A 26,768-nucleotide genomic window follows, 5' to 3' on the forward strand; every position below is an offset into this window, starting at 1 on the left:
GCAAATTATTAGCCATTCAAACTCATCAACACAACCAGTTAAATAGATCACCACATCGATAATCGGATCTCGCCCCAGCGGGAAACTTATTCAAAACCTGGATATAAATATACTGGACACAGACACTCAAGCAAGCAGCAGAAGGAGGACAGGAAGACAGAAGAAGCAGCAGAAAAGGAACAGAAGCTGCAGAGAATGCAGAAGAAGAAACAGCAGGATACGGAATCAAGGTCCACGAATCTCTGGTGATTGTATGTCTAAAGTCAAATTTCTCTCAGAAGTCTAGTCCTGTAGTTTTTAGTCGGTTTTTGTTGTGTAAAAAAAACAGACACTGGGTTAAGCCTAAATTTTGTGCCACGTGTTGTCCTTTCCTCCTATAAGTTCCGAGGTCGAAGAATCAGAGTAAAGTGAACAACAAACACCCGACATGCTGACTGAACAGAACCTTGATAAGCTCGTCGCCCTCAGTACCTGTGGCTGTTCATTGATCCCCGTCCTTACCTCGCTGTCAATGGCTGGCTGAGGACAGTACAAGGGAGGTGCGGGCAGGTACAGTCCATCAGGCACTAACCCAGGCAGGCTGGTACCAAGCACCTTTGCACTCTGCATCAAAAGATCAAAAGACTCTGTCAGCACATCTGCATCCGCCATCACAGCTGCTTTCAGGATCTCCTGCACTGAGCCGAACAGCAAGTCTGCATCATCCTGCTCAATGGAATCTGCAAAACAGGAGAGAGGAATGCAGAAACAGCAAAAATCCCATGGCCACCACATGCCCGGGTCTATTGTGGGACCAGGCCGTGCACTGTAATGCATCATCATTATCATCATAGGCAGTCCCTCGGAAGCGAGGAAGACTTGCTTCCACTCGAAACATGAGTCCTTAGGTGACTGAACAGTCCAATAAGAGAGCCACAGTCCCTGTCACAGGTGAGACAGACAGTGGTTGAGGGAAGGGGTGGGTGGGACAGGTTTGCCGCACGCTCCTTCCGCTGCCTGCGCTTGATATCTGCATGCTCTCGGCGACGAGACTCGAGGTGCTCAGCGCCCTCCCGGATGCACTTCCTCCACTTAGGGCGGTCTTTGGCCAGGGACTCCCAGGTGTCAGTGGGGATGTTGCACTTTATCAGGGAGGCTTTGAGGGTGTCCTTGAAACGTTTCCTCTGCCCTCCTTTGGCTCATTTGCCGTGAAGGAGTTCCAAGTAGAGCACTTGCTTTGGGAGTCTCGTGTCCGGCATGCGAACAATGTGGCCCGCCCAGCGGAGCTGATCCGAGTGTGGTCAGTGCTTCAATGCTGGGGATATTGGCCTGGTCGAGGACGCTAACCTTGGTGCATCTGATCCCAGATGATTTGTAGGATCTTGCGGAGACATCGTTGGTGGTATTTCTCCAGTGACTTGAGATGTCTACTATACATGGCCCATGTATTGCACAGAAGCCCAGACACTGCCCTCCCCAAGCCCTGGTCGATGGGGCAAACTGTGACACCACAGTCACAGGTAAATGGGCAAACCGTGACCCCCACGGTCACAGGTCAATGGGCAAACCGTGACCCCACTGTCACAGGTCAATGGGCAAATCATGACCCCACGGTTTTAGGTAAATGGGCAAACCGTGACTCTACGGTCACAGGTCAATGGGCAAACCGTGCCGAGACTGTGATCCATGAAAGACCATCAGCGTGGCACATTATGCAACAACAGGTCACCAGAGTTACCCAAGCACTTAACAGTCCATGTACACTCTCCCCATCACAGACCCTACCACCCATTTAATCCCCTCCCACAGTCCATGTACACTCTCCCCTATCACAGCCCCTACCACCCATTTAAACCCCTCCCACAGCCCATGTACACTCTCCCCTATCACTGACAATACCCACCCATTTAATCCCCTCTCACAGCCCATGTACACTCTCCCCTATCACTGACCCTACCACCCATTTAATCCCCTCTCACAGCCCATGTATACTCTCCCCTATCACTGATAATACCCACCCATTTAATCCCCTCTCACAGCCCATGTACACTCTCCCCTATCACTGACTACCCACCCATTTAATCTCCTCGGGAAGGTCCATCCTATCATTTGCACTATTGAAGCCCTTGTGCATACGATCTGAGAGACTGCAGTGTACAGACACTTATTCACTCCAGGCCTGTATTCAGCTCACCTGTGACATGTTTGGAGTCACTGCCTGGTGCTCGGGTGGGGTAAGCTGTGCAGTCTCCCACAGACTCCGCCGTCTTCACTGGGCGCCCCAACAGTGCCTGCAGCTTATCCTGGAAGATCTGGGAGGGGTGAAGGTCTGGTGGAAGATGCAGTGATCTCCAGCGCACCCTGAAACAACATTAAATCAACACTGAAACAAAGCAGCGTGTAATCTCCCCCACCCCAAACCAGCTTGTAACCCCCCCACCCCAAACCAGCCTGTAATACCCAAGTCCCCCAAACCCCCCCCCCCAAAAACCAGTCTGCAATCTCCAACTCCCCCAAACCAGCCTGTAATTCCCAACGCCACGCCCCGCAAACCAGCCTGTAATCCCCAACTCTCCCAAACCAGCCTGTAATCCCCAACTCTCCCAAACCAGCCGGTAATCCCCAACCGACCCAAAGCAGCCTGTAATCCATCCCCCCAACCAGCCTGTAATCCCCAACCCCCCCAAACCAGCCGGTAATCCCCAACTCCCCAAAACCATCCTGTAATCCCCAACCCCCACAAATTGCCTGTAATCACCAACTCTCCCAAACCAGCCTGTAATCCCCATCTCCCCCAAACCAGTCTGTAATCCCCATCTCCCACAAACCAGTCTGTAATCCCCATCTCCCACAAACCAGCCTGTAATTGCCCCCCCTCCTCCCGCAAACCAGCCTGTAATTCCCCCCCCAACCAGCCTGTAATCCCCAACTCCCCCAACCAGCCTGTAATCCCCAACTCCCCAAACCAGCCTGTAATCCCCAACTCCCCCCCCCCAAAACCAGCCTGTAATCCCCAACTCCCCCCCCCCCCCAAAACCAGCCTGTAATCCCAAACCCCTCAAAACCATCTTGTAATCCCCAACTCACCGCCAAACCAGCCTGTAATCCCCAACTCCTCCAAATCAGCCTGTAATCCCCAACTCCTCCAAATCAGCCTGTAATCCCCAACTCCTCCAAATCAGCCTGTAATCCCCAACTCCTCCAAATCAGCCTGTAATCCCCAACTCCCCTCAATCAGCATTTAATCCCCAACTCCCCCAAACCAGCCTGTAATCCCCAGCCCCCGCTAAAACCAAGACTGCGCAGCTTCCGGTCGTTGGAGTAACTCCGAATACGTAACACCCGCACTGAAAGTGTTTGAAGAGCTGTGCACTGTGACCCAGACGGACCCTGCACCCGAGGGAGGCCCGGAGGATTAATCCAGCCACGTGCACCCAGCATTGAAGCACTGACCACACTTGATCAGCTCCGCTGGGCAGGCCACATTGTCCGCATGTCAGACATGAGACTCCCAAAGCAAACTGTCTACTCGGAACTCCTTCACAGCAAACGAGCCAAAGGTGGGCAGAGGAAACGTTACAGGGACACCCTCGAAGCCTCCCTGATAAAGTGCAACATCCCCACCGACACCTGGGAGTCCCTGGCCAAAGACCGCCCTAAGTGGAGGAAGTGCATCCGGGAGGGCGCTGAGCACCTCGAGTCTCATCGCCGAGAGCATGCAGAAATCAAGCGCAGGCAGCGGAAGGAGCGTGCGGCAAACCAGACTCCCCACCCTTTCCCTCAACGACTATCTGTCCCACCCGTGACAGGGACTGTAATTCCCGTATTGGACTGTTCAGCCACCTAAGGACACATTTTTAGAGTGGAAGCAAGTCTTCCCCGATTTCGAGGGATTGCCTATGATGATGAAGTGATTGATTGGTGAGTTTTTCTCTCTCTTTTCTTGCTTTAAATTAAGGGCCTTAGATTAGGGTTGGGATTAATAACTAAAGTTAATTAATTAAATACGTTATAGACGGCAGGGCAGGCAATGTGTCAGTGCTGCTGCAACATGTGGGAGCTGGTGGATACCATGGAGGTCCATGGCGACCACATCTGCAGCAAGTGTCTGCAGCTCGAAGAACTTGGGCTCCGTGTTGATGAGCTGGAATCCGAGCTGCCGACACTGCGACACATCGGGGGTGGGGGGGGGGGCGGGGGAAAGAGTTACCTGGACGTCGTGATCCAGGGAGCCAGGGGATAGTCACACCAATGAGAGTAATTAATTCAAATTCGGTCTGTGATCAGGGACAGGAGGGTATGACTATTAGTGAGGAAGGTATGAGGACTCAGGATGGCGTGATGGAGGAACCTCAACCCTTGCTCTTGTCCAACAAGTTCGAGGCTCTTACTGCATGCGTGGACGGGAGCAGGGACTGCATGGAGGATGAGCAAACTGACCACAGCACCGTGGTACTGGGGAGCCATTCAAGTGGGGGAAGTAAAAAGAAACAGTATAGTGGTAGGGGACAGTAACATTAGGGGCATACATGCAGTTCTCTGCAGCCGAGAGCGTGAGTCCCGAAGGCTGTGTTGCCTGCGGTGCCAGGGTTAAGGACATCTCCTCAGGGCTGGAGAGGAACTTGGAGTGGGAGGGGGAAAATCCAGTTGTCGTGGTCCACGTGGGTACCAACAGCATAGGTAGGACAAAGAAAGAGGTTCTGCAGAGGGATTATGAGCAACTAGGGGCCAAATTAAAAAGCAGAACCACAAAAGTAATAATCTCTGGATTACTACCTGAGCCACAAGCAAATTTGCATCGGGTAAATAAGATCAGAGAGTTAAACACGTGGCTCAAAGACTGGTGTGGGAGAAAGGGACAATGGCACCAGTACTGGATAAGAGGGAGCTGTTCCATTGTGACGGACTCCACTTAGACTGTGCAAGGACTAGGGGCCTGACGAATCAAATGACGAGGGCTGTAGAAAGGGCTTTAAACTAAATAGTAAAAAATATATCCAAATGGGTATGATCTGATAGCCATTACAGAGACATGGTTGCAAGGTGACCAAGGCTGGGAACTGAATATTCAGGGCTATTTGACATTTCAGAAGAAGAGTCAGAAAGGAAAAGGAGGTGGGGTAGCTCTGTTAATAAAGGATGAGATCAGTGCGTTAGTGAGAAACGATATTGGCTCAGAAGATCAAGATGTTGAATCAGTTTGGGTGGAGGTAAGGAATAATAAGGGAAAAAGTCGCTGGTGGGCGTAGTCTATAGGCCCCCTAACAGTAGCTACACTGTTGGACGGAGTATAAATCAAGAAATAATGGAGGCTTGTAAAAAAGGATCAGCAATAATCATGGATGATTTTAACCTTCATATTGATTGGACAAAGCAAATTGGCTAGGGTAGCATTGAGGAAGAGTTCATAGTGTATCCAGGATAGTTTCCTTGAACAGTACGTTGTGGAACCAACCAGGGAACAGGCTATCTTAGTAAAGGATCCTCGAGGAATGACTGACCATAACATGGTTGAATTTCAAATTCAGTTGGAGGGTGAGAAAGTTGGGTCTCCAACCAGTGTCCTAAGCTTAAATAAAGACGACGACAAAGGTATGAAGGCAGAGTTGGCTAAAGTGGACTGGGGAAATAGATTAAGTTGGGACGGTTGATGAACAGTGGCAGACGTTTAAGGAGATATTTCATAACTCGCAACAAAAATATATCCCAATGAGAAGGAAAGACTGTAAGAAAAGGGATAACCATTCGTGGCTAAGGAAATAAGGGATGATATCAAATTGAAAACAAGGGCATTCAATGTGGCCAAGACTAGTGGGAGGCCAGAGGATTGGGAAACATTTAAAAGCCAGCAAAGAATGACTAAAAAAATGAGGGGGAAGATAGATTATGAAAGTAAACTAGCATGAAATATAAAAACAGATAGTTAGAGTTTATACAGGTACATAAAAAGAAAAAGAGTGGCTAAAGTAAATGTTGGTCCCTTGGAGGATGAGACTGGAAAATTAATAATGGAGAACGGGGAAATGGCAGAGACGTTGAACAAATATTTTGCATCAGTCTTCAAGGTAGAAGACATGAAAAACATCCCAATAGTGGATAATCAAGGGGCTTATAGGGAGGGAGGAACTTAATACAATCACGATCACTAATGAAGTAGTACTCGGTAAAATAATGGGACTAAAGGCGGACAAACCCCTGGACCTGATGGCTTACATCCTAGGGTCTAAAAAGAAGTGGCTGCAGTGATAGTGGATGCATTGGTTGTAATCTACCAAAATTCCCTGGATTCTGGGGAGGTCCCAGCGGATTGGAAAACTGCAAATGTAACGCCCCTATTTAAAAAAGGAGGGAGACAGAAAGCAGGAAACTATAGACCAGTTAGCCTAACATGTGTCATTGGGAAAATGCTGGAGTCCATTATTAAGGAAGCAGTAGCGGGACATTTGGAAAAGCATAATTCAATCAAGCAGAGTCAACATGGTTTTATGAAAGGGAAATTACGTTTGACAAATTTCCTGGAGTTCTTTGAGGATGTCACAAGCAGGGTGGATAAGGGGGAACCAGTAGATGTAATGTATTTGGATTTCCAGAAGGCATTCAATAAGGTGCCACACAAAAGGTTACTGCACAAAACAAAAGCTCACGGTGTTGGGGGTAATATATTAGCATGGATATAGGATTGGCTAACTAACAGAAAACAAGAGAGTCGGAAAAAATGGATCATTTTCCGGTTGGCAAACAGTAGCTCTGTCAAGCCCATGCAACGGCCACCACACGTTAAAAAAATCCACGCACAGGCATCTTACACCCTTCAACATGTAATTCGGGATCTGGAATATTAGATCCTTCATTGAAACACCTGTGAACTCATCCCTTTTTGTCGTGGAAGCAAGTCATCCTCGATTCGAGGGACCGCCTATGATGATGATGATGATGATGACGGGACCGAGTGTAATGTAACCAAGTTTGCTGATGATACAAAGATGGGTGGGAAAGCCAATTGTGAGGAGATAAAAAATCTGCAAAGGGATATAAACAGGCTAAGTGAGTGGGCAAAAATTTGGCAGATGGAATATAATGTGGGAAAATGTGAGGTTATCCACTTCGGCAGAAATAATAGAAAAGCAAATTATAATTTAAATGGAGAAAAATTGCAAAGTGCTGCAGTACAGAGGGACCTGGTGGTCCTTGTGCATGAAACACAAAACGTGAGTATGCAGGTACAACAAGTGATCAGGAAGGCAAATGAAATGTTGGCCTTTATTGCAAGGAGGATAGAGTATAAAAGCAGAGAAGTCCTGCTACAACTGAACAGGGTATTGGTGAGGCCACACCTGGAGTACTGCGTACAGTTTTGGTCTCCGTATTAAAGGAAAGATATACTTGCATTGGAGGCTGTTCAGAGAAGGTTCAATAGGTTGATTCCGGTGATGAGGGGGTTGACTTATGAAGATAGGTTGAGTAGGTTGGACCTCTACTCAGTGGAGTTCAGAACAATGAGAAGTGATCTTATCGAAACATAGACGATAATGTGGGAGCTTGACAAGGTTGATGCAGAGAGGATATTTCCACTGACAGGGGAAACTAAAACTAGGGGACATAGTCTCAGCATAAGGGGCCGCCCATTTAAAACTGAGATGAGGAGGAATTTCTTCTCTCAGAGGGTTGTAAATCTGTGGAATTCTCTGTGTCAGAGAGCTGTGGAGGCTGTGTCATTGAATATATTTAAGGCGGAGATAGATAAATTTTTGATCGATATGGGAGTAAAGGGTTATGGGGAGCGGGCAGGGAAGTGGAGCTGAGTCCATGATCAGATCAGCCGTGATCTTATTAAATGGCGGAGCAGGCTCGAGGGCCCAAATGGCCAACTCCTGCTCCTATTTCTTATGTTCTTATGTTCAAACCCTGGGAAGTATTTGACCACGTACATACCGGACAGGCTCAGGGACGCTCCGAGTGTAGAGATTGAAAGCGAGGCCCAGCACCACGGCAGTCTTCCAGTCTCCCAGCTCCAGGGCCAGCCACACCGCTTCAGGAATCAACCTCCCCACGAGCATCAGGTCCACGGCGCGCTCCACGCTCCACACGGCAGACAGGTTCTGCTCTCGCACAGCGTCCGCGACACGGGGCCGCTGCACGGGGACCACTCGAGCCAGGCGGCCTGTCGTCAGGTTCAAAACACAACCAGGATCAGTCACAGCACCGACAGCACCCGCTCCGCACACTCAACTCCCCCACACTCAGAAGCAGTATTCAATATTCATCAACATCATAGTTATACAGGGTACTGGTGAGGCCACACCTGGAATACTGCGAGCAGTTCTGGTTTCCATATTTACGAAAGGATATACTTGCTTTGGAGGCAGTTCAGAGAAGGTTCACTCGGTTGATTGCGGAGATGAGGGGGTTGACTTATGAGGAAAGGTTGAGTAAGTTGGGCCTCTACTCATTGGAATTCAGAAGAATGAGAGGTGATGTTATCGAAATGTATAAGATTATGAGGGGGCTTGACAAGGTGGCTGCAGAGAGGATGTTTCCACTGATAGGGGAGACTAGAACTAGGGGATATAATCACCATTTAAAACTGAGATGAGGAGGAATTTCTTCTCTCAGAGGGTTGTAAATCTGTGGAATTCACTGCCTCAGAGAGCTGTGGAAGCTGGGGCACTGAATAAATTTAAGAAATAGACAGTTTCTTAACCGATAAGGGAATTAGGGGTTATGGGGAGCAGGCAGGGAATTGGAGCCGAGTCCATGATCGTATTGAATGGCGGAGCAGGCTCGAGGGGCCGTACGGATCAGGCACAGCACCCGCTCTGCACACTAAACTCCCCCACTCACAGGAGCAGTGCTCATTGACGACGAGACCCAACACCGCCTCCAGTGCAGCCTTTGGCCGCCTGAGGAAAAGAGTGTTTGAAGACCAGGCCACCAAGCTCATGGTCTACAGGACTGTAGTAATACCCGCCCTCCTGTATGGCTCAGAGACATGGACCATGTACAGTAGACACCTCAAGTCGCTGGAAAAATATCACCAACGAAGCCTCCGCAAGATCCTACAAATCCCCTGGGAGGACAGACGCACCAACGTTAGCGTCCTCGGCCAGGCCAACATCCCCAGCATTGAAGCACTGACCATATTCGATCAGCTCCGCTGGGCAGGCCACATTGTTTGCATGCCAGACACAAGACTCCCAAAGCAAGCGCTCTACTCGGAACTCCTTCATGGGAAACGAGCCAAAGGTGGGCAGCAGAAACGTTACAAGGACACCCTCAAAGCCTCCCTGATAAAATGCAACATCCCCACCGACACCTGGGAGTCCCTGGCCAAACACCGCCCTAAGTGGAGGAAGTGCATCCGGGAGGGCGCTGAGCACCTCGCGTCTCATCGCCAAGAGCATGCAGAAATCAAGCGCAGGCAGCGGAAGGAACGTGCGGCAAACCAGTCCCACCCACCCCTTCCCTCAATGACTATCTGTCCCACCTGTGACAGGGACTGTGGTTCTCGTATTGGACTGTTCAGCCACCTAAGGACTCATTTTAAGAAGGGAAGCAAGTCTTCCTCGATTCCGAGGGACTGCCTATGATGAATATTGAAGGGACAAGGGAGCACCCCACACTCCCCACCCTCCCCCAGGTACCAGGAGCACCCCACACATCCATTTCCCATTCTCCGCCCCCCCCCCCACAGATTGCTGGGTGACATTGCTCCCCGAGGGGACTCTCCACACTACACCTCCCCCATCCCACCCCTCCCCCACAGACTGCTGGGTGACATTGCTCCCCGAGGGGACCCTCACTTCTCCTCCCACCCCCAGCGCGGAAGCACTCCACAAACGCTCACAATCCCACCCATCCACATCGCTTCCCTCCCGGTCTGGGACCTCATGCCACAAACTGCGTTACCTTTGGATTTCCATTCCTCTACTGGTCCTTTGCTGCAATTCATCTGTCCATCAGATCGGGAGACTGTACCACAGGCAGACTCTGTAAGGCTGCTTTTTGGTTTGATGCTTCCCATCCCTGACACCGAGGACAGAGGCCCTTGTTCCAGCCAACCACCATCCATTGAGAGCCGAGGACACATGGCCCTCCTCCCTCTGTCCAATCACCATCCACTGAGAGCCGAGGACAGAGGCCCTCCTCCCTCTGTCCAATCACCATCCACTGAGAGCCGAGGACATGTGGCCCTCCTCCCTCTGTCCAATCACCATCCACTAGGAGCCGAGGACAGAGGCCCTTGCTCCACTCGGTCTGTGTCTCCCGCCCGCTGGCCAAGGAACATGTCGGCCTTTCCCCGTCCGCTGTTCACGGTGCAGCCAGTTGTGGCCCCCTCGCCCCCACAGGCCCGAGCTCAGTTACATGCAGCATCAGCTTTGGACAGCAGCAAGGTGGGACCGGTCTCTTACCTGGTTTGAAGTGCAGGGGTGGCAGGGTGTCGATGTGATGAGGCGGGAGCACGAAGAGCGGCCGGTTCGTGAAATACAGAGCCATGAAGCGGGCCGACGTCTGAACCACAGCCAGGGCAGCATCCACCCCAACATCCAACAGGGTCGATGCATCCAATTCCAGCCCATCGGTCCCTGAACACAGTGACAGGACACTGAGTACCCCAAACACACAGGAGACAGAGCAAGAAATACCCCATACCCCTCACTGTAACACAGTGATATACCCCACACCCTTCACTGTAACACTGATATACCCCACATCCCTCACTGTAACACTGATATACCCCACATCCCTCACTGTAACACTGATATACCCCATATCCCTCACTGTAACACTGATATACCCCACACCCCTCACTGTAACACTGATATACCCCACATCCCTCACTGTAACACTGATATACCCCACATCCCTCACTGTAACACTGATATACCCCACATCCCTCACTGTAACACTGATATACCCCACACCCCTCACTGTAACACTGATATACCCCACATCCCTCACTGTAACACTGATATACCCCACACCCCTCACTGTAACACTGATATACCCCACATCCCTCACTGTAACACTGATATACCCCACATCCTTCACTGTAAAACTGATATATCCCCACACCCTCACGGTAACACTGATATACCCCACACTTTCACCAACACAAATATACCCCACACTTTCACTAATACGGATATACCCCACACCCCTCACTGTAACACTGATAATACCCTACACCCCTCACTAACACTGATATATCCCACACCCCTCACTTTAACACTGATATACCTCACACCCTCACAGTAACACTGATATCCCCCACACCCTCACTTTAACACTGATATACCTCACACCCTCACAGTAACACTGATATATCCCTCAAGGTGTAACTGTGCATCTTTCCATCTTACCTGCAGAGATCTCTGGCCCCTCTCGGTTCAGTATCTGTCTCACAAGCTTTTCACATAGGTGCTGGGCAGCACTCAGGTTGTAGAGGTAGAGATGAGTGTAGAGAATGGCCAGGCAGTATCGGGTCTGCAGGTACTTCGCTCTACCCCAATCTGTAATCAAAAGACTCAACGATGACAGCATAGCCCTCGGCCTCGTCCACTGACCCGAACTCAGTGCAGCCATACAGCAACCCAGACAGAATAGAATATAAGAAATAGGAGCAGGGGTAGGCTACCTGGCCATTGGAGCCTGCTCCGCCATTCAATAAGATCATGACTGATCTGATCATGGACTCGGCTCCACTTCCCTGCCCGTTCCCCATAAACCTTTACTCCCTTATCGTTCAAAATTCTGTCTTAAATATATTCAATGACCCAGTTTCCACAGCTCTCTGGGGCAGAGAATTCCACAGATTTACAACCCTGAGAGAAGAAATTCCTCCTCATCTCAGTTTTAAATGGGCGGCCCTTTATTCTGAGACTATGTCCCCTAGTTTTAGTTTCCCTCATGGGTGGAAATATCCTCTCTGCATCCACCTTGTTGAGCCCCCTCATTATCTTATATGTTTCGATGAGATCACCTCTCATTCTTCTGAACCCCAATGAGTAGAGGCCCAACCTACTCAACCTATCTTCATAAGTCAACCCCCTCATCTCCAGAATCAACCAAGTGAACCTTCTCTGAACAGCCTCCAATGCAAGTATATCCTTCCTTAAATACGGAGACCAAAACTGTATACAGTACTCCAGGTGTGGCCTCACCAATACCCTGTATAGCTGTAGCAGGACTTCCCTGCTTTTATACTCTATCCCCCTTGCAATAAAGGACAACATTCCATTGGCCTTCCTGATCACTTGTTGTACCTGCATATTAACTTTTTGTATTTCATGCACAAGGACCCCAGGTCCCTCTGTACTGCAACACTTTGCAATTTTTCTGCATTTAAATTATGATTTGCTTTTCTATTTTTTCTGCCAAAGTGAATAACCTCACATTTTCTTACATTATACTCCATCTGCCAAATCTTTGCTTCATTTAAGCTCTCTGTATGCCTTTGCAGATTTTGAGTGTCCTCCTCACACTTTGCTTTTCCTCCCATCTTTGTATCATCAGCAAACTCGGCTACGTTACACTCAGTCCCTTCATCCAAGTCATTAATACAGATCGATCCCTGCGACACCCCACTAGTTACTGGTTGCCAACCGGAAAATGACCCATTTATCACGACTTTCTGTTTTCTGTTAGTTATCCTGCTGATATATTACCCCCAACCCCGTGAGCTTTTATCTTGTGCAGTAACCTCTTATGTGGCACCTTAGCGAATGCCTTCTGGAAATCCAAATACACCACATCCACTGGTTCCCCCTTATCCACCCTGCTTGTTACATCCTGAAAAAACTCCAGCAAATTTGTCAAACACGATTTCCCTTTCATAAAACCATGCTGACTCTGCTTGATTGAATCATGCTTTTCCAAATTTCTTAATAATGGACTCCAGCATTTTCCTAACCACAGATGTTAGGCTAACTGGTCTATAGTTTCCTGCTTTCTGTCTGTCTCCTTTTTTTAAATAGGGTCGTTACATTTGCAATTTTCCAATCTGCTGGAACCGCCCCAGAATCCAGGGAATTTTGGTAGATTACAACCAATGCATCCACTATCACTGCAGCCGCTTCTCTTAAGACCCTAGGATATAAGCCATCAGGTCCAGTTGACTTGTCCGCCTTTAGTCCCATTATTTATCGGGAGTGCTACTTCATTAGTGATAGTGATTGTATAAAGTTCCTCCCTATAGCCCCTTGATTATCCACTATTGGGATGTTTTAGTGTCTTCTACCGTGAAGCCCGTTACAAAATATTTGTTCAACGTCTCTGCCATTTCCCTTATCTCCATTATTAATTCCCCAGTCTCATCCTCTAAGGGACCAACATTTACTTTAGCCACTCTTTTCCTTTTTATGTACCTGTAGAAACTCTTACTATCCGTTTTATATTTCGTGCTAGTTTACTTGCATAATCTATCTTCTCTCTCTACTATTTTTGGTTCTTCTCTGCTGCTGAATGAGACAGAAAGAAAGAAAGATGGAAGAGGAAGATAAGCGGGAGGTGGGGCGGGGGGGGTGAAGAGAGAAAGAAAGAGGAGAAATCAAAGTCGGAGGTTTGACAAAAGTGCGGTAGTTCCCGGGCAAGAATCGACACAATGCCACGCCAGGACAGGAGGGCGGTGCTGCAGGAGTGGGTCCTCTTACCTCTGCCCATCTCCTCCTGAAGTGCAACTTTCCACATCTGCACTGACTCCAGGTATGAACCCAAAAGGAAGTGCTCCTCACCTACAAGCAAGAGGCAGACAGCGGGGCAAAGTCAGCCTTCATTCACTGTTATAAAAAGAACATAAGAAATAGGAGCAGGAGTAGGTCACACAGCCCCTCGAGTCTGCTCCGCCATTTAATGTGATCATGGATTCAGGTCCAATTCCCTGCCTGCTTCCCATAACCCCTTAACCCTTTCTGGAAACATAGAAAATAAGTGCAGGAGTAGGCCATTTGGCCTTTCGAGCCTGCACCGCCATTCAATAAGTTCATGGCTGATCATTCACCTCAGTACCCCTTTCCCACTTTCTCTCCATATCCCTTGATCCCTTTAGCCGTAAGGGACATATCTAACTCCCTCTTGAATATATCCAATGAACTGGCATCAGCAACTCTCTGCGGCAGAGAATTCCACAGGTTAACAACTCTCTGAGTGAAGAAGTTTCTCCTCATCTCAGTCCTAAATGGCTTACCACTTATCCTTAGATGGTGACCCCTGGTTTTGGACTTCCCCAACATCGGGAACATTCTTCCTGCATCTAACCTGTCCAGTCCCGTCAGAATTTTATATGTTTCTATGAGATCTCCTCTCATCCTTCTAAACTCCAGTGAATAAAGGCACAGTCGATCCAGTCTCTCCTCATATGTCAGTCCTGCCATCCCGGGAATCAGTCTGGTGAACCTTCGCTACACTCCCTCAATAGCAAGAACGTCCTTCCTCAGATTAGGAGACCAAAACTGAACACAATATTCTAGGTGAGGCCTCACTAAGGCCCTGTACAACTGCAGTAAGACCTCCCTGCTCCGATACTCAAATCCCCTCGCTATGAAGGCCAACATACCATTTGCCTTCTTCGCCGCCTGCTGTACCTGCATGCCAACTTTCAGTGACTGATGTACCATGACACCCAGGTCTCATTGCACCTCCCCTTTTCCTAATCTGCCACCATTCAGATAATAATCTGCCTGTGTGTTTTTGCCACCAAAGTGGATAACCTCACATTTATCCACATTATACTGCATCTGCCATGCGTTTGCCCACTCACCTAACCTGTCCAAGTCACCCTGCAGCCTTTTAGTGTCCTCCTCACAGCTCACACCGCCACCCAGCTTACTGTCATCAGCAAACTTGGAGATATTACACTCAATTCCCTCATCCAAATCATTAATATATATTGTAAAGAGCTGGGGTCCCAGCACTGAGCCCTGCGGCATCCCACTAGTCACTGTCTGCCATTCTGAAAAGGACCCGTTTATCCCGAATCTCTGCTTCCTGTCTGCCAACCAGTTCTCTACCCATGTCAGTAAGTTGTCCCCAATACCATGTGCTTTAATTTTGCACACCAATCTCTTGTATGGGACCTTGTCAAAAGCCTTTTGAAAGTCCAAATACACCACATCCACTGGTTCTCCCTTGTCCACTCTACCAGTTAAATCCTCAAAAAATTCTAGAAGATTTGTCAAGCAGGATTTCCCTTTCATAAACCCATGCTGACATGGATCGATCCCGTCACTGCTTTCCAAATGTGCTGCTATTTCATCTTTAATAATTGATTCCAACATTTTCCCCACTACCGATGTCAGGCTAACCGATCTATAATTACCCGTTTTCTCTCTCCCTCCTTTCTTCAAAAGTGGTTTTACATTAGCTAACCTCCAGTCCATAGGAACTGATCCAGAGTCGATAGACTGTTGGAAAATGATCACCAATGCATCCACTATTTCTAGGGCCACTTCCTTAAGTACTCTGGGATGCAGACCATCAGGCCCCGGGGATTTATCGGCCTTCAATCCCATCAATTTCCCTAACACAATTTCCCGCCTAATAAGGATTTCCTTCAGTTCCTCCTTCTCACTGGACCCTCGGTCCCCTAGTATTTCCGGAAGGTTATTTGTGTCTCCCTTCGTGAAGACAGAACCAAAGTATTTGTCTAACTGGTCCGCCATTTCTTTGTTCCCTATTATAAATTCACCTGAATCTGACTGCAAGGGACCTACGTTTGTTTTCACTAATCTTTTTCTCTTCACATATCTATAGAAGCTTTTGCAGTCAGTTTTTATGTTCCCAGCAAGCTTCTTCTCGTACTCTATTTTCCCCCTCTGAATTAAACCCTTTGTCCTCCTCTGCTGTATTATAAAATTCTCCCAGTCCTCAGGTTTGCTGCTTTTTCTGGCCAATTTATATGCCTCTTCCTCGGATTTAACACTATCCTTAATTTCCCTTGCTAGCCATGGTTGAGACACCATCCCCATTTTATTTTTACTCCAGACAGGAATGTACAATTGTTGAAGTTCATGCATATGATCTTTAAATGTTTGCCATTGCCTATCCACCATCAACCCTTTAAGTATCACTTGCCAGTCTATTCTAGCCAATTCATGTCTCATACCATTGAAGTTACCTTTCCTTAAGTTCAGGATTCTCGTCTCTGAATTAACTGTGTCGCTCTCCATCTTAATAAAGAATTCTACCATATTATGGTCACTCTTCCTCAAAAGGCCTTGCACAACAAGATTGCTAATTGGCCCTTCCTCATTACACATCATCCAGTCTAGGATGGCCAGCCCTCTAGTTGGTTCCTCGACATATTGCTCGAGAAAACCATCCCTAATACACTCCAGGAAATCCTCCTCCACCGCATTGCTAGCATTTTGGTAGGCCCAATCAATATGTAGGTTAAAGTCACCCATGATAACTGCTGTACCTTTATTGCACACATCCCTAATTTCTTGTTTGATGCTGTCCCAAACCTCACTACGACTGTTTGGTGGTCTGTACACAACTCCCACGAGCATTTTCTGCCAGTTAAGAAACTGTCTATCTCTGTCTTAAATTTATTCAATGTCCCAGCTTCCACAGCTCTCTTGAGGCAGCGAATTCCACAGATTTACAACCCCCAGTGTAGGATACACTGACAAGAGGACTCATCGCCAGCCCACTAACGCACTCCACCACACAGACATCGACCTTCCAACTGCTCAACAACCAGGGACAGGAATCCGACCTGAGTTCCCCCCTCACACCCAGGGAGGCATCCAGCAATCTTAGTACAAACCCGATTGAGTTCATCTAACACAGCATGGAGCAGGCATGATCGGGGTACCTTCCTGGTGTCAGAGTGCAGCTTCAATAATGGAGCCATGGGCGGGAGGGAGACATGCATTAAACGATTAATCACCTTACATTTCTTTGCTTGTTCAATACGGAACTTATTTTTTGTCTATGTTCCTCCACAACATTCAAGCGACATTGTCCCATATCACACTCCCAGGGCAGGTACAGCACGGGTTAGATACAGAGTAAAGCTCCCTCTACACTGTCCCATCAAACACTCCCAGGACAGGTACAGCACGGAGTTAGATACAGAGCAAAGCTCCCTCTACACTGTCCCATCAAACACTCCCAGGGCAGGTACAGGGGGTTAGATACAGAGTAAAGCTTCCTCTACACTGTCCCATCAAACACTCCCAGGGCAGGTACAGCACGGAGTTAGATACAGAGCAAAGCTCCCTCTACACTGTCCCATCAAACACTCCCAGGGCAGGTACAGCACGGAGTTGGATCCAGAGTAAAGCTCCCTCTAAAGATAGAAAGAAGAAAAAGTGGAGGGCAGAGAAATCCAAGGCAAAAATCAAAAAGGACCACATTACAGCAAAATTCCAAAGGGGCAAAGTGTGTTAAAAAGACAAGCCTGAAGGCTCTGTGCCTCAATGCGAGGAGTATTCATAATAAGGTGGACGAATTAACTGCGCAGGTAGCTATTAACGAATATGATATAATTGCCATTACGGAGACATGGCTCCAGGGTGACCAAGGCTGGGAACTCAACATCCAGGAGTATTCAACATTCCGGAAGGATAGACAGAAAGGAAAAGGAGGTGGGGTAACGTTGCTGGTTAAATTGGTATACAAAATCAAAGCACATGGTATTGGGGGTAATGTACTGACGTGGATAGAGAACTGGTTGTCAGACAGGAAGCAGTGGGTCGGGATAAACGGGTCCTTTTCAGAATGGCAGGCAGTGACTAGTGGGGTGCCGCAGGGCTCAGTACTGGGACACCAGCTATTTACAATATACATTTTTGATTTAGATGAAGGAATTGAGTGTAATATCTCCAAGTTTGCAGACGACAATAAGCTGGGTGGCGGTGTGAGCTGTGAGGAGGACGCTAAACAGCTGCAGGGTGACTTGGACAGGCTCGGTGAGTGGGCAAATGCATGGCAGATGCAGTATAATGTGGATAAATGTGATGTTATCCACTTTGGTGGCAAAAATACGAAGGAAGAATATTATCTGAATGGCGGCAGATTAGGAAAGGGGGAGGTGCAACGAGACCTTGGTGTCATGGTTCATCAGTCATTGAAAGTTGGCATGCAGGTACAGCAGGCGGTGAAGGCAGCAAATGGTATGTTGGCCTTCGTAGGTAGGGGATTTGAGTATAGGAGCAGGAAGGTCTTACTGCAGTTGCACAGGGCCTTAGTGAGGCCTCACCTGGAATATTGTGTTCAGTTTTGGTCTCCTAATCTGAGGAAAGTCGTTCTCGCTATTGAGGGAGTGCAGCGAAGGTTGACCAGACTGATTCCCGGGATGGGGGACTGACCTCTGAGGAGAGACTGGATCAACTGGGCCTTTATGCACTGGAGTTTAGAAGGATGCGAGGGGATCTCATAGAAACGTATAAGATTCTGACGGGACTGGACAGGTTAGATGCAGGAAGAATGTTCCCGATGTTGGGGAAGTCCAGAACCAGGGGACTCAGTCTTAAGGTAAGGGGTAGGCCATTTAGAACTGAGATGAGGAGAAACTTCTTCACTCAGAGAATTGTTAACCTATGTTATTCCCTACCGCAGAGAGTTGTTGATGCCAGTTCATTGGATATATTCAAGAGGGAGTTAGATATGGCTCTTACAGCTAAAGGGATCAAGGGGTATGGAGAGAAAGCAGGAAAGGGGTACTGAGGGAATGATCAACTATGATCTTATTGAATGGTGGTGGAGGCCCGAAGGGCTGAATGGCCTACTCCTGCACCTATTTTCTATGTTTCTATGTTTAAAGAGGAAATTAACGCAATAGTAAGGAAGAACATTAAGCTTGGATGATGTGGAATCTGTGGGCCCAAGTTTGCCTCCAGGGTTAGAACGGCGCATCTCCATGTGGTGCGCCGACTTTTTAGAACAGCAATGGCGCTTATTATTTACCTTGGTATTCTCCCCATCGTCTGGTCGATCCAGACCCTTGGCGCGGCGCAGCAGAACGTGTGGAGTTCGGAGCAAGGTCCTGCCGCTGAAAACAGTGCCGGGGCCTCTGCACATGCGCGCTAGAGTGCGTGCGTATGTGCAGTAGCTCCTCGCCCCCGAGGCTGCGTGGGAGGAGCCCGAAGCACACCGCCCCTAGCCCTGGCCGAATGGGCTCACCGGGGTCACAAAGATCGGACTCGGGCCTCCCTCCCTCCTGTTCAGCTCCTGCTTACCCCCACCGCCGCCCCCCCCTCCGGTTCAGCTCCCACTACCCACCCCCGCCTTCACGTCCTGGGCAGGGTCCGCCGCCCGGCATCTTGCTGGGGACGGGCCCCGCCCGAAGTGTTCGGCCTAGCTTCCTCTCGTCGGCGGGGCCCGTTCAGCCTCCCCCTCTCCTCTCCCCCCAGTCCCCCTCCTCTCCCCCCACCACTTCTCCTCTCCCCCCAGTCCCCCTCCTCTCCCCCCAGTCCCCCTCCTCTCCCCCCACCACTTCTCCTCTCCCCCCAGCCCCCTCCTCTCCCCCCACCACTTCTCCTCTCCCCCCAGTCCCCCTCCTCTTCCCCCAGTCCCCCTCCTCTCCCCCCACCACTTCTCCTCTCCCCCCAGTCCCCCTTCTCTCCCCCCATCACTTCTCCTCTCCCCCCAGTCCCCCTCCTCTCCCCCCACCACTTCTCCTCTCCCCCCAGTCCCCCTCCTCTCCCCCCCACCACTTCTCCTCTCCCCCCAGTCCCCCTCCTCTCCCCCCCACCACTTCTCCTCTCCCCCAGTCCCCCTCCTCTTCCCCCAGTCCCCCTCCTCTCCCCCCACCACTTCTCCTCTCCCCCCAGTCCCCCTCCTCTCCCCCCCACCACTTCTCCTCTCCCCCCAGTCCCCCTCCTCTCCCCCCACCACTTCTCCTCTCCCCCCAGTCCCCCTCCTCTCCCCCCACCACTTCTCCTCTCCCCCCATCACTTCTCCTCTCCCCCCAGTCCCCCTCCTCTCCCCCCACCACTTCTCTCTCCCCCAGTCCCCCTCCTCTTCCCCCAGTCCCCCTCCTCTCCCCCCACCACTTCTCCTCTCCCCCCAGTCCCCCTCCTCTTCCCCCAGTCCCCCTCCTCTCCCCCCACCACTTCTCCTCTCCCCCCAGTCCCCCTTCTCTCCCCCCATCACTTCTCCTCTCCCCCCAGTCCCCCTCCTCTCCCCCCACCACTTCTCCTCTCCCCCCAGTCCCCCTCCTCTCCCCCCCACCACTTCTCCTCTCCCCCCAGTCCCCCTCCTCTCCCCCCCACCACTTCTCCTCTCCCCCCAGTCCCCCTCCTCTCCCCCCACCACTTCTCCTCTCCCCCCAGTCCCCCTCCTCTTCCCCCACCACTTCTCCTCTCCCCCCAGTCCCCCTCGTCTCCCCCCCACCACTTCTCCTCTCCCCCCAGTCCCCCTCCTCTCCCCCCACCACTTCTCCTCTCCCCCCAGTCCCCCTCCTCTCCCCCCACCACTTCTCCTCTCCCCCAGTCCCCCTCCTCTTCCCCCAGTCCCCCTCCTCTCCCCCCACCACTTCTCCTCTCCCCCCAGTCCCCCTCCTCTCCCCCCCACCACTTCTCCTCTCCCCCCAGTCCCCCTCCTCTCCCCCCACCACTTCTCCTCTCCCCCCAGTCCCCCTCCTCTCCCCCCACCACTTCTCCTCTCCCCCCAGTCCCCCTCCTCTCCCCCCCACCACTTCTCCTCTCCCCCCAGTCCCCCTCCTCTCCCCCCACCACTTCTCCTCTCCCCCCAATCCCCCTCCTCTCCCCCCATCACTTCTCCTCTCCCCCCAGTCCCCCTCCTCTCCCCCACCACTTCTCCTCTCCCCCCAGTCCCCCTCCTCTCCCCCCAGTCCCCCTCCTCTCCCCCCACCACTTCTCCTCTCCCCCCAGTCCCCCTCCTCTCCTGTCCTCTCCTCTTCCACCCCACTCCTCTCTCCCCCTCTTCCCTCCACTCCTCCCTCCTCTTTCCCTCCCTTCCCCCTCCTTCCTCCTCTGCCCTCCCCTCCCCCTCCGCTTCTCCCCATCCCCCTCCTCTTCCCTCCCCCTCCGCTTCCCTCCCTCCCCCTCCTCGTCACCCCTCTTCCCTCCCTCCCCCTCCTCGTCACCCCTCTTCCCTCTCCCCTCCGCTTCCCTACCCCCCTCCTCGTCACCCCCCCTCTCCCCACACCCTCCTCGCCCCCCCTCTCCCCACACCCTCCTTACTCCCCCTCACCCCACATCCTCCTCGCTCCCCCTCTCCCCACACCCTCCTCGCCCACCCCTCTCCCCACACCCTCCTCGCCCCCCCTCTCCCCACACCCTCCTCGCCCCCTCTCCCCACACCCTCCTCGCCCCCTCGCCCCACACCCTCCTTGCCCCACACCCTCCTCGCCCTCTCTCGCCACACCATCCCCGCCCTCTCGCCCCCCCACCCTCGCTGTCAGAAACAGAGAGACAATGACAGAGACCGGGTGAGACACACTGGGAGAGGCCCATCCCAGCACGCTGTTGGAGGGCTCCCAGTGCTGCAGTCGGTGAGCAGAAACTTAATTTTTTATTTATTGATTTTTTTTATTGTTTTTTATTTTTTGATTGATTTATTGATTTATTTATCATTTATTATTGGTGATGGCTCTATTTGTAAAAGTGAAGTGTTTAATGTTTGTAAAGGCACTTCCCCCACCCCACCTCTCGTTCCCACACCTGATTTATCAGTGTAGGCAAGGTTTTTCTGAGCGTACAAAAATCCATTCTAAGTTAGTTTGGAGTAAGTTTTCACTGCCTAAACTTGCAAAACAGGCGTAAGTGGCTGGACACGCCCCCTTTTGAAAAAAAAAATCTGTTCAAAAATGGAACGATTCTAACGCACTAGAACTGGAGCAATCTAATTGCTGAGAATTGCAATTTCTAAGATGTTCCATTCTAAACTAGTTGCTCCAAAAAAATAGGAGCAACTCAGGCCGAAACTTGAGCCCTGTATGGGTAGAGCTGCGGAATACCAAACGGCAGAAAATGCTAGTGGGAGTTGTGTACAGGCCACCAAACAGTAGTAGTGAGGTTGGGGACAGCATCAAACAAGAAATTAGGGATGCGTGCAATAAAGGTACAGCAGTTATCATGGGCGACTTTAATCTACATATAGATTGGGCTAACCAAACTGGTAGCAATACGGTGGAGGAGGATTTCCTGGAGTGCATTAGGGATGGTTTTCTAGACCAATATGTCGAGGAACCAACCAGAGAGCTGGCCATCCTAGACTGGGTGATGTGTAATGAGAAAGGACTAATTAGCAATCTTGTTGTGCGAGGCCCCTTGGGGAAGAGTGACCATAATATGGTAGAATTCTTTATTAAGATGGAGAGTGACACAGTTAATTCAGGGACTAGGTTCCTGAGCGTAGGGAAACGGAACTTTGATGATATGAGACGTGAATTGGCTAAAATAGACTGGCGAATGATACTTAAAAGGTTGATGGTGGATAGGCAATGGCAAACATTTAAAGATCACATGCATGAACTTCAACAATTGTACATCCCGGTCTGGAGTAAAAATAAAATGGGCAAGATGGCTCAACCGTGGCTAACAAGGGAAATTAAGGATAGTGTTAAATCCAAGGAAGAGGCATCGAAATTGGCCAGAAAAAGCAGCAAACCTGAGGACTGGGAGAATTTTGTAATACAGCAGAGGAAGACAAAGGGTTTAATGAAGAGGGGGAAAATAGAGTACGAGAAGAAGCTTGCTGGGAACATAAAAACTGACTGCAAAAGCTTCTATAGATATGTGAAGAGAAAAAGATTAGTGAAGACAAATATAGGTCCCTTGCAGTCAGAATCAGGTGAATTTATAATGGGGAACAAAGAAATGGCAGACCAACTGGTTCTGTCTTCACGAAAGAAGACACAAATAACCTTCCGGAAATACTAGGGGATAGAGGGTCTTGTAAGAAAGATGAACTGAAGGAAATCCTTATTAGTCAGGAAACTGTGTTAGGGAAATTGATGGGATTGAAGGCCGATAAATCCCCGGGCCTGATAGTCTGCATCCCATAGTACTTAAGGAAGTAGCCCTAGAAATAGTGGATGCATTGGTGATCATTTTCCACCAGTCTATCGACTCTGGATCAGTTCCTATAGACTGGAGGGCAGCTAATGTAACATCATTTTTTAAGAAAGGAGGGAGAGAGAAAATGGGGAATTATAGACCGTTTCGTCTGACATCTGTGGCGGGGAAAATGTTGGAATCAATTATTAAAGATGAAATAGCAGCACATTTGGAAAGCAGTGACAGGATTGGTCCAAGTCAGCATGGGTTTATGAAAGGGAAATCATGCATGAAAAATCTCGAATTTTTTGAGGATTTAACTGGTAGAGTGGACAAGGGAGAACCAGTGGATGTGGTGTATTTGGACTTTCAAAAGGCTTTTGACAAGGTCCCACACAAGAGATTGGTGTACAAAATTAAAGCACATAGTATTGGGGGTAATGTACTGACGTGGATAGAGAACTGGTTGGCAGACAGGAAGCAGAGAGTTGGGATAAACGGGTCCTTTTCAGAATGGCAGGCAGTGGCTAGTGGGGTGCCGCAGGGCTCAGTGCTGGGACCCCAGCTATTTACAATATACATTAATGATTTGGATGAGGGAATTGAGTGTAATATCTCCAAGTTTGCAGATGACAGTAAGCTGGTTGGCGGTGTGAGCTGTGAGGAGGACACTAAAAGGGTGTCTTGAACAGGTTAGGTGAGTGGGCAAACGCGTGGTAGATGCAGTATAATGTGGATAAATGTGAGGTTATCCACTTTGGTGGCAAAAACAAGGCGGCAGAATATTATCTGAATGTGACAGATTAGGAAAAGGGGAGGTGCAATGAGACCTGGGTGTCATGGTACATCAGTCACTGAAAGTTGGCATGCAGGTACAGCAGGCGGTGAAGAAGGCAAAATGGTATGTTGGCCTTCGTAGCTAGGGGATTTGAATATAGGAGCAGGGAGGTGTATTTGGACTTCAAAAGACTTTTCACAAGGTCCCACACAAGAAATTGGTATTCAAAATTAAAGCACTTGGTATTGGGGGTAATGTACTGACGTGGATAGAGAACTGGTTGGCAGACAGGAAGCAGAGAGTCGGGATAAACGGGTCCTTTTCAGAATGGCAGGCAGTGACTAGTGGGGTGCCGCAGGGCTCAGTGCTGGGACCCCAGCTATTTACAATATACATCAATGATTTAGATGAAGGAATTAAGTGTAATATCTCCAAGTTTGCAGATGACACTAAGCTGGGTGGCGGTGTGAGCTGCGGGGAGGATGCCAAGAGGCTGCAGGGTGACTTGGACAGGTTAGGTGAGTGGGAAAATGCATGGCAGATGCAGTATAATGTGGATAAATGTGATGTTATCCACTTTGGTGGCAAAAACACGAAAGCAGAATATTATCTGAATGGCGACAGATTAGGAAAAGGGAAGGTGCAACGAGACCTGGGTGACATGGTACATCAGTCATTGAAAGTTGGCATGCAGGTACAGCAGGCGGTGAAGGCGGCAAATGGCATGTTGGCCTTCATAGCTAGGGGATTTGAGTATAGGAGCAGGGAGGTCTTACTGCAGTTGTACAGGGCCTTGGTGAGGCCTCACCTGGAATAGTGTGTTCAGTTTTGGTCTCCTAATCTGAGGAAGGATGTTCTTGCTTTTGAGGGAGTGCAGCGAAGGTTCACCAGACTGATTCCTGAGTTGGCAGGACTGACATATGAAGAGAGACTGGATCGACTGGGCCTGTATTCACTGGAGTTTAGAAGAATAGAGCGGATCTCATAGAAACATATAAAATACTGACTGGACTGGACAGGTTAGATGCAGGAAGAATGTTCCCGATGTTGCGGAAGTCCAGAACCAGGGGACACAGTCTAAGGATAAGGGTAAGCCATTTAGGTCCGAGATGAGGAGAAACTTCTTCACTCAGAGAGTTGTTAACCTGTGGAATTCTCTACCGCAGAGAGTTGTTGATGCCAGTTCATTGGATATATTCAAGAGGGAGTTAGATATGGCCCTTACAGCTAAAGGGATCAAGGGGTATGGAGAGAAAGCAGGAAAGGGGTACTGAGGTGATGATCAGCCATGATCTTATTGAATGGTGGTGTAGGCTCGAAGGGACCAAATGGCCTACTCCTCCACCTATTTTCTACGTTTCCATATTACACTGCACCATGAAACACTCTCAGGGCAGGTATAGCACAGGGTTAGATACAGAGTAAAGCTCCCTCTACACTGTCCCATCAAACACTCCCAGGGTAGAGACAGCTCAGAATCAGAGTATTTCCCTTGTTACTGATGATCATTGAATCCGTTTACCTGCGAGGGGTTTGAGTTGCCGGTTTGGTCCCAGACTCTCTCCCATGGTCTGTAACGTTGCCTGGATCTGGGAGAGGAGTGATGTTAGGATGGCCTCCTCCCGCTGAAGCCTCTTCCTAGAGTTGCCTCTGTTCGATTGTTGTTTGAGCTTCCGGAGACGGGAGTGGTGCTGCAAAGCATGCTGGTACAACAGGCGCCATGTGAAGGCCAGCCTACACCAAGACACAATTTAACGTTAAGGAAACGTTTGCATCAACAGCTGCACTGCTCGAAAACATCTACACCCCTGCTCTTTAACTGTCCCTCATCCAACCATTCCCCCTTAAACTGTCCCTCACCCAACCATTGCCCCTTAAACTGCCCCTCACCCAACGATTGCCCCTCACCCAACCATTCCCCCCTTAAACTGTCATTCACCCAACCGTTGTGCCTTAAACTGTCCCTCACCCATCCATTGCCCCTTAAACTGTCATTCACCCAACCGTTGTGCCTTAAACTGTCCCTCACCCATCCATTGCCCCTTAAACTGTCATTCACCCAACCGTTGTGCCTTAAACTGTCCCTCACCCATCCATTGCCCCTTAAACTGTCCCTCACCCATCCATTGCCCCTTAAACTGTCATTCACCCAACCGTTGTGCCTTAAACTGTCCCTCACCCATCCATTGCCCCTTAAACTGTCCCTCACCCATCCATTGCCCCTTAAACTGTCATTCACCCAACCGTTGTGCCTTAAACTGTCCCTCACCCATCCATTGCCCCTTAAACTGTCATTCACCCAACCGTTGTGCCTTAAACTGTCCCTCACCCATCCATTGCCCCTTAAACTGTCCCTCACCCATCCATTGCCCCTTAAACTGTCATTCACCCAACCGTTGTGCCTTAAACTGTCCCTCACCCATCCATTGCCCCTTAAACTGTACCTCACCCAACCGTTGCCCCTTAAACTGTCCCTCACCCAACCGTTGCCCCTTAAACTGTCCCTCACCCAACCGTTGCCCCTTAAACTATCCCTCACCCAATTAGTCCCCTTTAAACTGTCCCTCATGCAACCATTGCCCTTAAAACTGTCCCTCACCCAATCAGTCCCCACTTAAACTGCTCCTCACCAACCATTGCCCCTTAAACTGTCCCTCACCCAACCATTGCCCCTTAAACTGTCCTTCATCCAACCGCTCACCCTTAAACTGTCCCTCACCCAACCATTGCCCCTTAAACTGCCCCTCACCCAACCATTGCCCCTTAAACTGCCCCTCACCCAACCAGTGCCCCTTAAACTGCCCCTCTCCCAACCATTGCCCCTTAAACTGTCCCTCACCCAACCGTTCCCTCTTAAACTGTCCCTCACCCAACCATTGCCCCTTAAACTGCCCCTCACCCAACCAGTCGCCCCTTAAACTATCCCTCACCCAATCAGTCCCCTTTAAACTGTCCCTCACCCAACCATTGCCCTTTAAACTGTCCCTCACCCAATCAGTCCCCTTTAAACTGTCCCTCACCGAACCGTTCCCCCCTAAACATAA

The 26,768-nt window shown here is 49.8% G+C and overlaps 1 protein-coding gene across 1 annotated transcript in view; it reads right to left on the reverse strand.

The window, feature by feature from the left end:
• The window catches only part of cplane1 (ciliogenesis and planar polarity effector 1), a 306,637-nt gene that overhangs the window by 240,395 nt on the left and 39,474 nt on the right, over positions 1-26,768 (reverse strand). The window contains exons 12-18 of the mRNA XM_070877077.1: positions 25,247-25,458; positions 13,629-13,709; positions 11,340-11,489; positions 10,389-10,562; positions 7,912-8,140; positions 2,174-2,340; positions 502-719 (exon numbers count right to left, since the gene is read on the reverse strand). Of these exons, the coding sequence (XP_070733178.1) occupies positions 502-719; positions 2,174-2,340; positions 7,912-8,140; positions 10,389-10,562; positions 11,340-11,489; positions 13,629-13,709; positions 25,247-25,458 (1,231 nt within the window). The remainder of the gene's footprint in view (positions 1-501; positions 720-2,173; positions 2,341-7,911; positions 8,141-10,388; positions 10,563-11,339; positions 11,490-13,628; positions 13,710-25,246; positions 25,459-26,768) is intronic.

Source organism: Pristiophorus japonicus, chromosome 1 (genome assembly GCF_044704955.1).
Source record: "Pristiophorus japonicus isolate sPriJap1 chromosome 1, sPriJap1.hap1, whole genome shotgun sequence".
Taxonomy (NCBI): Eukaryota; Metazoa; Chordata; class Chondrichthyes; family Pristiophoridae; genus Pristiophorus; species Pristiophorus japonicus.